A 16,964-nucleotide genomic window follows, 5' to 3' on the forward strand; every position below is an offset into this window, starting at 1 on the left:
GCATCAGAGCACAGTTTTGGAGATGCCTAGTTACCGTGACTAAACGATCATGTAGAATTTGACTGCAGTCATGACTCGTGACCACCGGTATGGCGGTAAAATGGTCACCATAACAGCCATAACTCCAATGGACAGTTGTTGGGTCAGGTTTTACCGAATATAACTACAGTACCAGTCAAAAGTTTGGACACACCTACTCATTCAAGGGTTTTTCTTTATTTTCACTATTTTCTACATTGTAGAATAATAGTGAGGACATCAAAACTATGAAATAACACATATGGAATCATGTAGGAACCAAAAAAGTGTTAAACAAATCAAAGTATATTTGAGATTCTTCAAAGTAGCCACCTTTTGCCTTGATGACAACTTTGCACACTCTTGGCATTCTCTCAAGCAGCTTCACCTGGAATGCTTTTCCAACAGCCTTGAAGGAGTTCCCACATATGCTGAGCACTTGTTGACTGCTTTTCCTTCACTCTGTGGTCCAACTCATCCCAAACTATCTCAATTGGGTTGAGGTTGGGGGATTGTGGAGGCCAGGTAATCTGATGCAGCACTCCACTGGTGGTGTGTTGGGTCATTGTCCTGTTGAAAAACAAATGATAGTCCGCCGCAGAACGCCGCAGCCCGTCTGGTGTTCAACCTTCCCAAGTTCTCTCACGTCACCCCGCTCCTCCGCTCTCTCCACTGGCTTCCAGTTGAAGCTCGCATCCGCTACAAGACCATGGTGCTTGCCTACGGAGCTGTGAGGGGAACGGCACCTCCGTACCTTCAGGCTCTGATCAGGCCCTACACCCAAACAAGGGCACTGCGTTCATCCACCTCTGGCCTGCTCGCCTCCCTACCTCTGAGGAAGTACAGCTCCCGCTCAGCCCAGTCAAAACTGTTCGCTGCTCTGGCACCCCAATGGTGGAACAAACTCCCCCACGACGCCAGGTCAGCGGAATCAATCACCACCTTCCGGAGACACCTGAAACCCCACCTCTTTAAGGAATACCTAGGATAGGATAAAGTAATCCTTCTAACCCCCCCCCTTAGAGTTAGATGCACTATTGTAAAGTGGTTGTTCCACTGGACATCATAAGGTGAATGCACCAACTTGTAAGTCGCTCTGGATAAGAGCGTCTGCTAAATGACTTAAATGTAAATGTAAAATGTAAATGTCCCACTAAGCGCAAACCAGATGGGATGGCAAATCGCTGCAGAATGCTGTGGTAGCCATGCTGGTTAAGTGTGCCTTGAATTATAAATGAATCACAACAATGTCACCAGCAAAGCACCCCCACACCATCACACCTCCTCCCCCATGCTTCACGGTGGGAACCACACATGCAAAGATCGTCCGTTCACCTACTCTGCGTCTCACAAAGACACGGCGGTTGGAACCAAAAATCTCACATTTGGATTGCACTTGAAGGAACTTTCAAAGTTCTTGAAATGTTCTGTATTGATTAACCTTCATGTCTTAAAGTAATGATGGACTGCCATTTCTCTTTGCTTATTTGAGCTGTTCTTGCCATAATATGGACCTGGTCTTTTACCAAATAGGGCTATCTTCTGTACACCCCCCTACCTTGTCACAACACAACTGATTGGCTCAAATGCATTAACCTCTCTGGGGTAGGTGGGACGCAATCGTCCCACCTGGCCAATAAACAGGTAAAATACAGAGCGCCATATTCAAATAAAATGATATAAAAATCAAACTTTCATTAAATCACACATGTAAGATACCAAATTAAAGCTACACAATCCAGCCAACATGTCAGATTTCAAAAAGGCTTTTCGGCGAAAGCATAAGATGCTATTATCTGATGATAGCACAACAGTAAACAAAGAGAGTAGCATATTTCAACACTGCAGGCACGACACAAAACACAGAAATAAAAATATAATTCATGCCTTACCTTTGACGAACTTCTTTTGTTGGCACTCAAATATGTCCCATAAACATCACAAATGGTKATTTTGTTCGATTAATTCCGTCGATATATATCCAAAATGTCAATTTATTTGGCGCGTTTCATCCAGAAAAACACAGCTTCCAACTTGCACAACGTCACTACAAAATATATCAAAGTTACATGTAAACTTTACCAAAACATTTCAAACTACTTTTGTAATACAATGTTAGGTATTTTTAAACGTTAATAATCGATCAAATTGAAGACGGGATGATCTGTGTTCAATACAAAAAGAAAACAAACTGATGCAACTTTTCTGGTAATGTGCTTCTCTCAAACAATTTACTTCAAGTGACCCTCATTTAAGATGGCCGTACTTCTTCATTACACAAAGGAATAACCTCAACCAATTTCCAAAGACTGGTGACATCCAGTGGAAGCGGTAGGAACTGCAAACAAGTCCCTTAGAAATCTGGTGTCCCAATGAAACCTCATTGAAAAGACAGTGACCTAAAAAAAAGAAAATCTGAATGGTTTGTCCTCGGGGTTTTGCCTGCTACATAAGTTCTGTTATACTCACAGACATGATTCAAACAGTTTTAGAAACTTCAGAGTGTTTTCTATCCAAATCTACTATAATATGCATATCTTATATTCTGGGGATGAGTAGCAGGCAGTTGAATTTGGGCATGCTATTTATCCAAAAGTGAAAATGCAGTGCATTAACCCCGAAGAAGTTAAGGAAAGAAATTCCTCAAATTAACAAGGCACACCTGTTAATTGAAATGCATTCCAGGTGACTACCTAATGAAGCTGGTTGAGAGAATGCCAAGAGTGTGCAAAGCTGTCATCAAGTCAAAGGGTGGCTACTTTGAAGAATCTCAAATATAAAATATATTTTGATTTGTTTAACTAACTTTTGGTTACTACATGATTCCATATGTGTTCTCTCATAGTTTTGATGTCTTCACTATTATTCTACAATGTAGAAAATAGTAAAAATAAAGAAAAACCTTGTAATTAGTAGGTGTGTCCAAACTTTTGACTAGTACTGTATGTCACTTCAAGAGAATCTCTCTGTTCTGCTCTCCCCTCCCTGTCTAGGTGACTGAAGACACCAGTCTGGAGCTCATTCAATCCCACGAGCCGTCGGAGGAGGGCCGTCGCCAGGGCTGCCTCTCATTGGACGGTTTCACCAGCTATCTTACCTCCCTGGAGTGCCACCTGTTTGACCCGGAGCACAGCCAGGTATGCCAGGACATGAGCCAGCCCTTATCCCACTACTACATCAACTCCTCCCACAACACCTATCTCATCGAGGACCAGTTCAGGGGGCCCGCTGACATCACCGGCTACATCCGGGCTTTAAAGATGGGCTGCAGGTGTGTGGAGGTGGACGTGTGGGACGGCCCTGACGACGAACCCGTGGTTTATACCGGTCACACCCTCACCTCGCCCGTCAAGTTCCYCTGTGTCCTGGARGTGATRGGMRGRTTTMCYTTCGKYGCMTCYGAGTMTCCWCTYATCCTGTGRMTGGAGAACCACTGCTCCCCCAGCCAGCAGAGAGTCATGCTCCAGCACCTGAGGAGGATCCTAGGGGAGAGGTTGTACACGGAGCCCCTCAGGGAAGGGGAGGGGTACCTGCCCTCGCCCCATGCCCTGAGGGGCAAGATCCTGCTGAAGGGGCAGAAGTTGAAGGAGGGGTGTGGTGAGACGGAGGGGGATGTGACTGATGAAGACGAGGCGGCGGAGATGTGCAAGAGGATGAAGGCTGGTAACAGTGAAGGAGGAGGAGGGGAGGGGGGACAGAAAGGTGGCGGGGGGGGTGTTACTAGTAGTGTGAAAACCCTGACCCCTGCTCCTCCCTCTAAACGGTTCCAGCTTCTGAAGGAGCTCTCGGACTTGGTGACTCTGTGCAAGTCGGTACGCTTCACGGACTTCCAGAAGTCTTTCTCAACCCAGAAACCCTGGGAGTTCTGCTCGTTCAACGAGACCCTAGCGGTGCGCTGCGCCAGCGAGCGCCCGGGAGACTTTGTCAACTACAACAAGCACTTCCTGTCGCGGGTCTACCCCAGCGCCATGCGCATCGACTCCAGCAACATGAACCCACAGGACATGTGGAAGTGCGGTTGTCAGATTGTGGCTATGAACTACCAGACGCCCGGGTTGATGATGGACCTAAACATCGCTTGGTTCCGCCAGAACGGGAATTGTGGGTACGTGCTGCGACCCACCATCATGCGACAGGAGGTTTCATATTTCAGCGCCAATACAAGAGAATCTGTGCCGGGTGTGTCCCCTCAGCTGCTCCATGTTAAGGTGAGTGGCTAGCAGATTAACACCACTGCTGTCTGTCTATTTCTATCTGTTTAATAGAGGCTCCTACACACTGCCTGGCTTGTTGACTCCTTCATGGTTGAATGGTATTGTTTGTTATTTAGTACACTTCTCTTGCACCTGAATTAAAATAAGATGTGGGAACATTTCAATCAAACAAACAAATGAACAATCAAACAGACAAACAAACGAACACATAAATTGACACTCAAACAATCAACAAACCAATCCATCCATGCAGGTGATCAGTGGTCAGAACCTGCCCCGTCCGAGTGGTTCTGGAGCTAAAGGAGATGTGGTGGACCCGTATGTCTACGTGGAGATCCATGGAATCCCTGCCGACTGTGCCGAGCGCCGCACCCGCACGGTGGTGGAGAACGGAGACAACCCCATCTTCGACGAAAGCTTTGAGTTCCAGATCAACCTGCCCGAGCTGGCCATGGTGCGCTTCGTGGTGCTTGATGATGAATTCATAGGGGACGAGTTCATAGGTTAGTACTGGAACGAGGGCAAAGGTCAGCAGGTCAGTAGTGGCGGGAGGGCGAAGGTCAGCTCTGCACTGACTGCTAGTCCGGTGTCCAGTCTGCTTTCGGTTGAACTAGGTTAAACTAGTGATACAACAACAACTTTTCAGCCATATGAAGGTCATCWCTAGTTCACTGGGGAAGTATCACTAGCTAAGATAAAAAAAAACACTTGGTAGCAGTTAGAGTGAGTGAACATTCACTATCTTCTAATGTCATTTCATTGTCTAACACCACTGTACATCAATTTTAATCCCCCCTGTTTTACCACAGGTCAGTATACCATTCCCCTGGAGTGCTTACAGCCAGGCTACCGGCACGTACCATTACAGTCTCTGATGGGGGAGGACCTCCCGTACGCCCGGCTGTTCGTCCATGTGGCTCTCACCAACCGGAGAGGAGGGGGCAAGTCCCACAAGCGGGGGCTGTCTGTGCGAAAAGCGAGGCGAGGGAGGGAGTATGCTGCACTCAGGGACCTGGGGGTCAAAGCCTTGGATGATGTTTTCAAAATGGCGGCCCCGTCATTGAAGGAAGCCACAGACATGCGGGAGAACATGCAGGTGAGGAGGAGAGGAGGATAGTCATTTATCATATAAACAGTCACCATTTTCAGATTGAAGGACAGAAATACCTGTATTTACAACGGATGATGTCCAGCTCAGAATAGCCAAGTCACTTCAGGTATATATCCCAACCCCTCGAGGGTCCAATCTCAGTGATCACTAAATTATGACTCAGCTAAAGATGGCTGACATGGTCATTCCTCCAGAGACATCAACAGCTGCAGACTGAATGGAGTAAAACAACACAGAACCAGTGAGATAATGTTTACTGTGTCTAAACTGGCTAGTTAGCCTGATCTATGAAGCTCTGCTTTAGACTGACAGATTATGGTAAGGTTATGGTACCTGTAACTGTTAGCATTAGTCTGGCTGTCTAAGTGATGTGGAGTTGCTCTAATCTGTTTAGGCTGGAGATGACTGGGATTCATGCCAGACTATGATGTCGTAGACTAATGCACTAATTCAAACAGACAGTGAAGACACACACACACACACACACACACACACACACACACACACACACACACACACACACACACACGCAATTGCATGTACACACATAGCTACGTATGGACATAAGTGGGTACGCATGCACGCACACACACACACACCTAAACAGAAGTAAACTCTGAAGGCAAGCATCATGACATCATGAAGAGATTAGAACAGCCTCTCTGTCAATGTCAGTTGTTAAATAAAACTTTTTGATTTAGATTTTAGCGGTTGAATGACCATAATACTCATTCATTTAATTAGTGTGGTAGTGATACATTCGATTTGTGGTTGTCTCTTTCATTATGTACTCATAAAGCTCCTATAATTCAATCAGATGTTCTCTCAGTGATGGTATCCCAGGAAACCATGTGATAGTTTGTTCCATGAATAAACCCTCGGCAACTCTAATCACTTAGTAGGGGATTACAGTATGTAATCCCACTGCATCACTAATACAGGGAAAGTGTGTGTGTATGTTTGTGTGGGTGTGGATGTGGATGTGGGTGTGTGTGTGTGTGTGTGTGTTTATATACAGTGCCTTCAGAAAGTATTCAGACCCCTTCACTTTTTACACATTTGGTTACATTACAGCCTTATTCTAAAATGGAATAAATAATATTATTTTATCAGCAATCTACACACGATACCCTATAATGACAATGCAAAAACAGAAAGTTTAGCAAATGTATGAAAAATAAAAAACAGAATGACCTTATTTACATAAATATTCAGACCCTTTGCTATGAGACTCGAAATTGAGCTCAGGTGCATCCTGCTTCCATTGATCCTCCTTGAGATGTTTCTACAACTTGATTGMAGTCCACTTGTGGTAAATTCAATTGATTGGACATAATTTGGAAAGGCACACACCTGTCTATATAAGGTCCCACAGTTGACAGTGTATGTCAGAGATAAAACCAAACCATGAGGTCGAAGGAATTGTCCGTAGAGTGCCGAGACAGGATTGTGTCAGGGCACAGATCTGACAATCCTGAAGGCTCTCAGACCATGAGAAACAAGATTTTCTGGTCTGATGAAACCAAGATTGAAGTCTTTACCCTGAATGCCAAGCGTCACGTCTGGAGGAAACCTGGCACCATCCCTACAGTGAAGCATGTTGGTGGCAGCATCGTGCTGTGGGAATGTTTTTCAGAAGCAGGGACTGGGAGACTAGTCAGGATTGAAACAAAGATGAACGGAGCAAAGTACAGCGAGATCCTTGATGAAAATCTGCTCCAGAGCGCTCAGGACCTCAGACTGGGGCAAAGGTTCACCTTCCAACAGGACAAGACCCTAAGCACACACCCAAGACAACGCAGGAGTGGCTGCGGGACAAGTCTCTTAATTTTGATTTATTTATTTTATTTCACCTTTATTTAACCAGGTAGGTTAGTTGAGAACAAGTTCTCATTTACAACTGCGACCTGGCCAAGATAAAGCATAGTAATTCGACACATACAACAACACAGTTACACATGGAATAAACAAAACATACCAACAATAATACAGTAGAAAAATAAGTCTATATACAATGTGAGCAAATGAGGTGAGATAAGGCACATAAGGCACATAAAAGGCCATGGTGGCGAGGTAAATACAATATAGCAAGTATAACACTGAAATGGTAGATTTGCAGTGGAAGAATGTGCAAAGTAGAAATAGAAATAATGGGGTGCAAAGGAGCTAAATAAATAAATACAGTAGGGGAAGAGGTAGTTGTTTAGGCTAAATTAGTACTGAGTACTGAGTAAAGGGTCTGAATACTTATGTAAGTGTGATATTTCATTTTTTTATTTTTAATAAATTGGCAAATTAAAATGATTAACAGTTTTTGTTTTTTTCATTATGGGATATTGTGTGTAGATTGATGCGGGGGGAAACTATTTTAATCCATTTTAGAATAAGGTTGCAACGTAACAAAATGTGGAAAATGTCAAGGGGTCTGAATACTTTCCGAAGGCACTGTACATATGCGTGTTGCCTTAACAACCCTCCCCCCCCGCGCCCCACCTCGCTCTGTCTCTCTCTGTCCCTGTAGAACTCGGTGGCAGTGTTCAGGGATCTGTGTGGGGTGTCAGCGGTGGCTACACTCATGCAGTGTGTGTTGGCCTGGGGGCCCGAGTGGCGGGGGCTGAGCGGCCCCCTGCTGCTGTTTGAGCTGACAGGAGCATCGTACCCCTCCATGGCGTCTCAGGGCGCCCCTGCCGGACGTCCTACGCAGGTGTGTCCACTACGAAATGGTGAGAAATAAATTAATCAAGTCAATCCTTCAACATTAGATTTTTGTAAGGGCTTGGCTGTGAAATTACGGATTAAATGCAAGTTGATTGTTTCTTTCTGATCTTTGATGTTTTTAAACCACTCTTTCTCTACGGCCCTCTCCTCTATCAACCGCTTCCCCCATCCTCCTCGCTCTCCCTTCCTTATGCTCCCCCTTCCCCCACTCTCTGCGCTCTCCCTTCCCCCAACTCTCGCCTTCCCCTCACTCTCAGTCGCCCTCCCTACCCTCCTCCCTCTCTCGCCCCTTCCCCTTTCCCCCCATTTCCCCCCCCTCCCTCTCTCTATCTTCCTTGCCCCCTCCTCTCTTATATCTCCCCTTCCCCCTCCCCTCCTTGCTCTCTATATCCTCCCTTCCCCTCCTTCTCTCGATATCTCCCTTCCCCTCCCCCCCTCTTCTTCTCTACTAATTATCTTTTTCCCTTTCCCCTTACGCCCTCTGCCTTCCCCTTCCCCGCTCTCTCTATACTCCCTTTCCCCCTCCCCCTCCTTCTCTTCTATATCTCCCTTCCCCTCCTTCTCCTCGATATCTCCCTTCCGCCCTCCCCCCTCTCTCTTCTCTATATCTCCCTTCCCCAGCACTCTCCTTCCCCTACCCTCTCTCTAATATCTCGCCTTCCCCCTCCCCTCCTCTCTTCTATATCTCCCTTCCCCCCTCCATCTCCCTGCCCCCTCTCTGTCATCTCCTCTTGCCAGCAATTCCCCCTTCTCTCTCTTCTCCATACCTCGGCAGAAGTGTAATTTGATAATGGATCTTAGGTTGACAGCTTATCTGATCCACGGGGCAGTTACGCGGTTTTTACGTCAGAGAATTGTGGTTAATGAACACCACTCAATCCCTCGGTTAACCTCACCTGGGCAGATCCAAGATGTGTTAAGAAACCAACCACTCAAAGATAAGAACACATGCAGATACTGCAGGTTTTAATGAACAGATCCACTAGGCACGATAGCTGTGGTTCTTTAATCCTGAACAGTCGCACTGGGCACAGCATAGGCTGGTGGTTTTAACTGAACATCACACTGTTGAGATAGCTGTCGGTTTAATTGAACCATCACCGGGCAGATAGCATGGTGGTTTTAACAATTGACACGCATCCCTGGGCAGATAGCTGTGTTATTAATTGAAAACATCCACTGGTAGCCAGATAGCTTCTGTGGTTTTAATTGAAACAGGTCACTGGGCACGATAGCTAGTGGTTTTAAATTGAACACTCCACTGGGCAAGAATAGCTGTGGTTTTAATTGAACCATCCACTGGGCAGATAGCTGTGGTTTTAATTGAACCATCCACTGGGCAGATAGCTGTGCTTTTGATTGAACAATCCACTGGGCAGATAGCTGTGGTTTTAATTGAACAATCCACTGGGCAGATTATGTCTGGGGTCATCTGTCTACAGATATAGGATTTTAATTTGAGCCAGTTTAATACAGCAGGAAAACAATCCTGCAGCAATAGGAAATTTAAATTATTATGTGGATAAAATGAATGGCCATTTTTGTAGCCATTTTTCATAAAGGGAAAATCATGTCAGAAATTTCAAAGGGAAAAATACATACTTCAGAAGCATTTTGAAACCTCAAATACACTACAAGTTTTACATTTCCTGTATAGCGGGAATGTTCTCCTGCAACAGGGTGATCAAATTAAGATCCGACACCTGTAGGTCATTATGTAAGTAGTTTTGTTACGTAAGATGTCTGATATCTGATGACAATATGTCTCTGTCCTATTCTCTGGTTTATAGAGGTATCTTTATAGCTTTCACCTTTAGCTGTGTCCCAGAGTAAAGCCAGAGAGATTTTAAATTGATTAATGATTGACTAAAAAGTGCTTACTTTCGCAAACGCCCCCGAACGAGATGAAGTAGACTGTCGTGTGTGTGTGTGGGAAATTTCCCATGACACACAATCACTTACACTTGCTTTAGTGGAACAGCCAGGAAAGGGTTCACAGGAGATAACTATGCCTCTTTTCATTTTGAATAATGATTCAATCTCAAAGTGGAAAAATGTAACATTTTAATTTTGTGTAATTTTTCAATGTTTAACAACTGCAGAGCTTTCCAGGTGAGAAGTGTGTGTGCGTGCGAGCGCTTGTGCGAGCGCTTGTGCGAGCGCTTGTGCGAGCGCGTGTCTGTGTGCGAGCGCGTGTCTGTGTGCGAGCGCGTCTGTGTGTGTGCGCGCATGCATGGTTGTATGTGTGTGCGTGCGTGTTGTTTAACTTAACTATCCTTTTGCGTTTCAAAAGTCCTCACAAGGATAGTAAAACAAGGAACATTTCACAAGTGGGAAAATGTATGTGTTTTAGGCTTAAGGGTTAAGTTTAGGGTCAGGGTTAAAATTAGTGTTAGGTTAGAATAAGGGTTAAGGTTTAGTTTTAGGGTTTGGGGTTAAGGTCAGGGTTAACGTTAGGTTACTGGTCTAGCGTTAAGGGTTAGGGAAAGAGGAATTTGAATGGGAATAATTATTTTGGTCCCACTTAGATAGTAAACCCAACGTGTGTGTGTGTGTGTGTGTGTGTGTGTGTGTGTGTGTGTGTGTGTGTGTGGTGTGCTTTGAGAATGCATCCTCATCCCTGATGGATCAGAGTGAGAAGCGCTCACCCTGGCCCTGAATATTATTAGCATAAATGTGAATCTCATTCCGCTAAGTGGCTCTCACGCATTGACTTGGATGCCTGCCTGGGGGAGAAAGAAATGAGAGGAAACCGTGTGTGTGTGGTGGACAGACCCTTAGGAGCAGCAGTGTTTATCTTAATTTGTCGAACACCAGACTCACAAAATGGGGTCATGTCCCAGAAGGCATTGCACTAAGTGTTTAGTTAAAGTATCAAAAGTATCAGGCTTTTGGTCTTAATCTGTCTGGGGTTATTCCTGAAATGTAGGATATTTTTAGCATAGTTGTAACGCTTAACTGATACATATGTTTTGTGTGTGTGTCTAAATAATGAACTGATCTTGTGTACTCTGTCTACAGATGATCCAGGCGAGCAGAGCGGTGATCGAGCTGTCAGACGGAGTCTACGACAGGATCCTACAGATACAGACAACAGGTGAGAGAGAAGGAAAGAGAGAGGAGAGAGAATATACTGTACATAGAGAGAAAGAAGGAACGTTGTGTTGGCTAGTTAGGTGGTTAGAGAGCAGGCAGGATGTTCTTCTTCAGTTAACAGCCCAGTAGCTGTGAGAAAGCCTTGCCTACAGGCCCTGCCAACAGACTCTCCCGCTGAGACATCATCAACAACACCCTGAAGCCTGTAGTCTGCTGAGACTTCCATGGCTATGTCCCAAATGGCACCCTATTCCCTATATAGTGCACTACTTTTGACCAGAACCCTATGGGCCATTTGGGATCACATCATCTCTCTACCTCACCAATCACAGGAGCTATTTTCATCCTGGCTCTGAGGCAGATCTGTCAATATGTTACTATTAGATTAGTTTGTTTATTGACTGAGCTCTTGATTTGTGTGGGCGATCTGTAGTTTGTTTTGGCATAAGCTCTGGGTACAGGTCAAGATGGCCTTAGGCACAGATCTAGAATCAGTTTATCCTCCCCAAATCCTATCCTTAACCGATAGAGGTGGAAATGCAAAACATACCTTAGATCAGTCTCTAGGGGTAACTAGGCGGACCAAGGTTTGTTTACCCCGCAGCGACTCTGGTTGCTGGGCATCATGGGTAGGCTGACAGAACTTGGCAAGACAGTCATCGCCATGGTGATAAACAGTGAGCATTCCGTGGTTGCCAGGAGATGGTGATTGATTCGCAGATGAAAAGGTAGTCTGTGAGGAGAGGATATTGGTTTGAGATGCGTGGGAAGTCTGGATAGAAAGGCTCAATAACTAGATATAGTTATTTGGCCGGGATAAGCAGACTTTGGCCGGGATTCAATGCAAGACGCGTTAAAACGCAGTGCACTATAACATACTTTTTAAAGGTAATTTACGCTTGAGCCAACATGCGCAGGATTTACCGTGAATGTGATCTCTGCAAATGTTGGGGAAAATAACTTTAAAAGGCTCATTGTTGGCTGTATAGGCCTAATGAGCAAACCTCATAGGGCTCTGGTTAAAGATAGTATACTATATAGGAAATAGGGTACCATTTGTAACACAGACTTTTTAATAAACCTTCATAAAGACAGTTATGATAATTGTGCTGCAGGGTTTTTGTGAGGCCCCAGGAGTCAGAGGAGAGCTGAGAGGGGATGAGAGGTCAGCATATATATTGTGGTGCAGGGTTTTTGTGAGGCCCTAGGAGTCAGAGGAAAGCTGAGGAGAGGGGATGAGAGGTCAGCATATATATTGTGGTGCAGGGTTTTTGTGAGGCCCCAGGAGTCAGAGGAGAGCTGAGGAGAGGGGATGAGAGGTCAGCATATATATTGTGCTGCAGGGTTTTTGTGAGGCCCCAGGAGTCAGAGGAGAGCTGAGGAGAGGGGATGAGAGGTCGGCATATATATTGTGCTGCAGGGTTTTTGTGAGGCCCCAGGAGTCGGAGGGGAAGAAGAGTTCTGGCCCGTGCTGATCTCTCTCTGTTCTGTCGGTTCCGCTCGGCTACACAGGGAAATAGAACGTTTCCCACATGCACACACACAACGGAATGCCCTGGCACTCAAGCCAAGCYTCGCCTAGCAACTGCACTGGCAGGCAGGCAGGCAACCAACGTGGTGCGTATAAGTGTGTGTGTTTGTTTGTGTGTGAAGGGGAGGGTGGATTTAGTCAGTGTATACGAGATGGTGTGTATAAGTGAGTGTTGAAGTTAGTGGGTTGTTTTCAGGTGTATGTTAGAGAGAGAGAGGGAGTGGGGGGAGAGGAGGAGAGGGAGGAGGGAAGGAAGGAGAGGGAGGGGGAGAGGGAGGGAAGGAGGAGAGGGAGGGGGAGAAGAAGAGGAGGGAGGAGGGGAGAGAGAAGAGAGGAGGGAGGGAGGGAGAGAGAGAGGTGGAGAGAGAGGAGAGAGAGGGAGGGGAGGGAGGGGGAGAGAGAGGAACGGAAAGAGTACAAAGGGAAGGAGAGAGAGGGAGGGAGGGAGGGAAAGGCTGAGGGAGAGGGAGAGGGAGGGAGGGAGGGAGGGAAAGGCTGAGGGAGAGCATTAAACAGTAATATATACTGAGTTGCATTCAGGTCTGCATTGCGTTGTGTTGGTTGTGTGGTGTTGCTCAGGATGTTGTGTTTAAAAGTTCCCTCACAGTATCGCCCCTAGCAGTGTGTGACCGGTGTTAACCCACTTCCTTGTCTCCATGGAGATGGTGATAAAGTGTGACAGTGTCCTGGGGCAGACAGAGAAAGTCAGGCAGAATTTACACACTGCAGCACACGCTCAATCTGACCAGAGGGACGTGAGGACGAGGAGTCTGCCCTCTTTCTCTCTCTTTAATTCAGGCCAGGATTAAACCAAAGGCACATTGTCAACAAGCTCATTCCACTGTGGACAATGCACATTTTAAAGAAAATATTTCCAACGTTTGCGGAGATTCACGGCAAACATTGGCTCAACCATAAATGACCTTTAAAAGTCAAAAGCAATGCGCAAGTCCCCACCGGGAGGTCTCAATCTCTTTATTCTTGTATTCAGATCTCTTAACTCTCTACCTTTCTCTCCAGGTGTGTGGGTAAAATCACTGGGAAAGCCAAGCCCCCCCAAACAAACATGTTACAACCTATGTGTTGTTTTCCCTATAACCTGTTAGTTCATATGCCTTGACACTGTGATATATAGTGTGTTGTTTTCCCTATAACCTGTTAGTTCATATGCCTTNCTGTTAGTTCATATGCCTTGACACTGTGATATATAGTGTGTTGTTTTCCCTATAACCTGTTAGTTCATATGCCTTGACACTGTGATATATAGTGTTAAGGCCGAGACAATAAGAAGACACAGTGGCAGAATAAATTCAACCACACATTTGTTTCATTGTGAAACCGGAGAGCAGCATCTGTCTGGTGAAGTCCACAAACATACAGAGCATTCAGAAAGTATTCAGACCCCTTGACTTTTTACACATTCTGTTACATTACAGCCTCATTCTAAAATGGATAGAATATTTTTTTCCCCTAATCAATCTAAACACAATGCCCCATAATGACAAAGCGAAAACAGGTTTTTAGACATTTTTGCTAATTTATTAAAAAAGTCCAAAACTGAAAGACCTTATTTACATAAGTAGTCAGACCTTTTGCTATGAGACTTGAAATTGWYCTCAGGTGCATCCTGTTTCCATTGATCCTCCTTGAGATGTTTCTACAACTTTATTGGAGTCCACATGTGGTAAATTCAATTGATTGGACATGATTTGGAAAGGCACACACCTGTCTATAAAAGGTCCCACAGTGCATGTCAGAGCAGAAACCAAGCCGTGAGGTCGAAGGAATTGTCTGTAGAGCTCCGAGACAGGATTGTGTCGAGGCACAGATCTGGGGATGCAAAAAATGTCTGCAGCATTGAAGGTCCTTAAGAACACTGTGGCTTCCATCATTCTTAAATGGAAGAATTTTAGGAACCACCAAAACTCTTCCTAGAGCTGGCTGCCTGGCCAAACTGAGCAATCGGGGGAGATGTGCCTTGGTCAGGGAGCTGTGGAGGCAATCTCAATGCTGTGCGTTACAGGGAAGACATCCTCCTCCCTCATCTGGTACCCTTCCTGCAGGCTCATCCTGACATGACCCTCCAGCATGACAATGCCACCAGCCATACTGCTCGTTCTGTGCGTGATTTCCTCCAAGACATGAATATCAGTGTTCTACCATGGCCAGCAAAGAGCCCGGATCTCAATACCATTGAGCACGTCTGGGACCTGTTGGATCGGAGGGTGAGGGCTAGGGCCATTCCCCCCAGAAATGTCAGGGATCTTGCAGGTGTCTTGGTGGAAGAGTGGGGTAACATCTCACAGCAAGAACTGGCAAATCTGGTTCAGTCCATGAGGAGGAGATGCACTGCAGTAGTTAATGCAGTTGGTGGCCACACCAGATACTGACTGTTACTTTTGATTTTGACCACCTCCCCCATTTGTTCAGGGACACATTATTCGACTTCTGTTAGTCGCATGTCTGTGGAACTTGTTCAGTTTATGTCTGTTGAATCTTGTTAGTTTGCAAGCCCTGCCATGAGTGTCAGAGCCAGTGTAGTAGGATTCAATCTTCGTCCTGTATTGACGCTTTCCCTATTTGATGGTTCGTTTGAGGGTGAAGCAGGATTTCTTATAAGCATCCTGATTAGTTTCCCGCTCCTTGAAAGCGTCAGCTAGCTCGGTGCGGATGTTGCCTATATTACAGTATCATTTCCCTTTGGTAGGATAGTCTAGACCATAGATCATTGAGTTTGTTTTCCAGTGATTGCACCGATGGTAATGGCGATTTACTCACTCGCCTATGAATCCTAACAAGGCACCCCGACCTTCTCCCTCGGTATCTCCTCCTTTTCTTCACGCTAATGAAGGGGATTTGGGCCTGTTCTCCGGAAAGCAGTATATCCTTCGCGTCAGACTCATTAAAGAAAAATCTTTCTCCCGTTCGAAGTGAGTAATCAATGTTCTGATGTCCAGAAACTTTTTCGGTCATACGAGATGGTAGCAGCAACTTTATGTACAAAATTATTTAAAAAACTACCAAAATAGCACAATTGGTTAGGAGTCCGTAAAACGGCAGCCATCCCCTCTGGCGCCATCATTCATAAAATACAGGTGTGCCAAGCTTATAGCGTCATACCCAAGAAGACTCGAGGCTGTAATCATTGCCAAAGGTGCTTCAACAATGTACTGAGTAAAGAGTCTGAATACTTATGTAAATGTAATATTTCAGTTATCTTATTTTTGCAAAGATGTCAAAAACTGTTTTTGCTTTGTCATTATAGAGTACTGGGTATAGATTGATGAGGGGGGGAAAGAAAAAAAATTACATTTCTTTTAGGATAAGGCTGTAACGTAACAACATTTTGAAAAATGTTGAATTTTGAAAAAGTCAACACGGTCCCGTGTGGCTCAGTTGGTAGAGCATGGCGCTTGCAACGCCAGGGTTGTGGGTTCATTCCCCACGMGGGGACCAGGATGAATATGTATGAACTTTCCAATTTGTAAGTCGCTCTGGATAAGAGCGTCTGCTAAATGACTTAAATGTAAATGTCTGAATGTACTGTACTGCATGTAACAAACAGTTACATGACCAACAGCATGGTCAAGCAAGGTAAGGTTTCCGACTTTTTCGGACTACTAAACAACTATGAACACCGGACAGTTAACGCAAGTCACAAAGAAAACAGGAGCTGCCTCCACTAGTACAGCACCATTTCAACTTCAACGTCATCTAATCACCTCTGCTTATTCTAATAAAATTATATTTTATTCGTCACATAAACATGTTTTTAGCAGATGTTATTGCAGGTGTAGCAAAATGCTTGTGTTTCTAGCTCCAACAGTGCAATAATATCTAACAATCCACAACAATACACACAAAAGTAAAAGAATGGAATTAAGGAATATATAAATATTAGGAATATATAAATATTAGGATGAGCAATGTCGGAGTAGCCTTAAATATAATAGCTATTAACTTCTACTTGGTCACAATCCCGGATCCGGGAGCACCCTCATCAGTAAAAAAGCTGACTAGCATAGCCTAGCATAGCGCCACAAGTAAATACTAGCATCTAAATATCATGAAATCACAAGTCCAAGACACCAGATGAAAGATACACATCTTGTGAATCCAGCCATCTTTTCCGATTTTTAAAATGTTTTACAGGGAAAACACAATATGTATTTCTATTAGCTAACCACGATAGCAAAAGACCCAACCGCATTTTCACCATTTTTTTACTGCATAGGTAGCTATCACAAATTCGACCAAATAAAGATATAAATAGTCA

At 44.9% G+C, this 16,964-nt stretch overlaps 1 protein-coding gene across 1 annotated transcript in view; it reads left to right on the forward strand.

The window, feature by feature from the left end:
• The window catches only part of LOC111955768 (inactive phospholipase C-like protein 2), a 38,578-nt gene that overhangs the window by 17,603 nt on the left and 4,011 nt on the right, over window positions 1–16,964 (forward strand). The window contains 6 exon segments of the mRNA XM_070436399.1: window positions 3,012–4,226; window positions 4,486–4,735; window positions 5,042–5,328; window positions 7,865–8,023; window positions 8,025–8,066; window positions 11,083–11,158. Of these exon segments, the coding sequence (XP_070292500.1) occupies window positions 3,012–4,226; window positions 4,486–4,735; window positions 5,042–5,328; window positions 7,865–8,023; window positions 8,025–8,066; window positions 11,083–11,158 (2,029 nt within the window).

The sequence above is a fragment of the Salvelinus sp. IW2-2015 genome, linkage group LG31 (genome assembly GCF_002910315.2).
Source record: "Salvelinus sp. IW2-2015 linkage group LG31, ASM291031v2, whole genome shotgun sequence".
NCBI lineage: Eukaryota > Metazoa > Chordata > Actinopteri > Salmoniformes > Salmonidae > Salvelinus > Salvelinus sp. IW2-2015.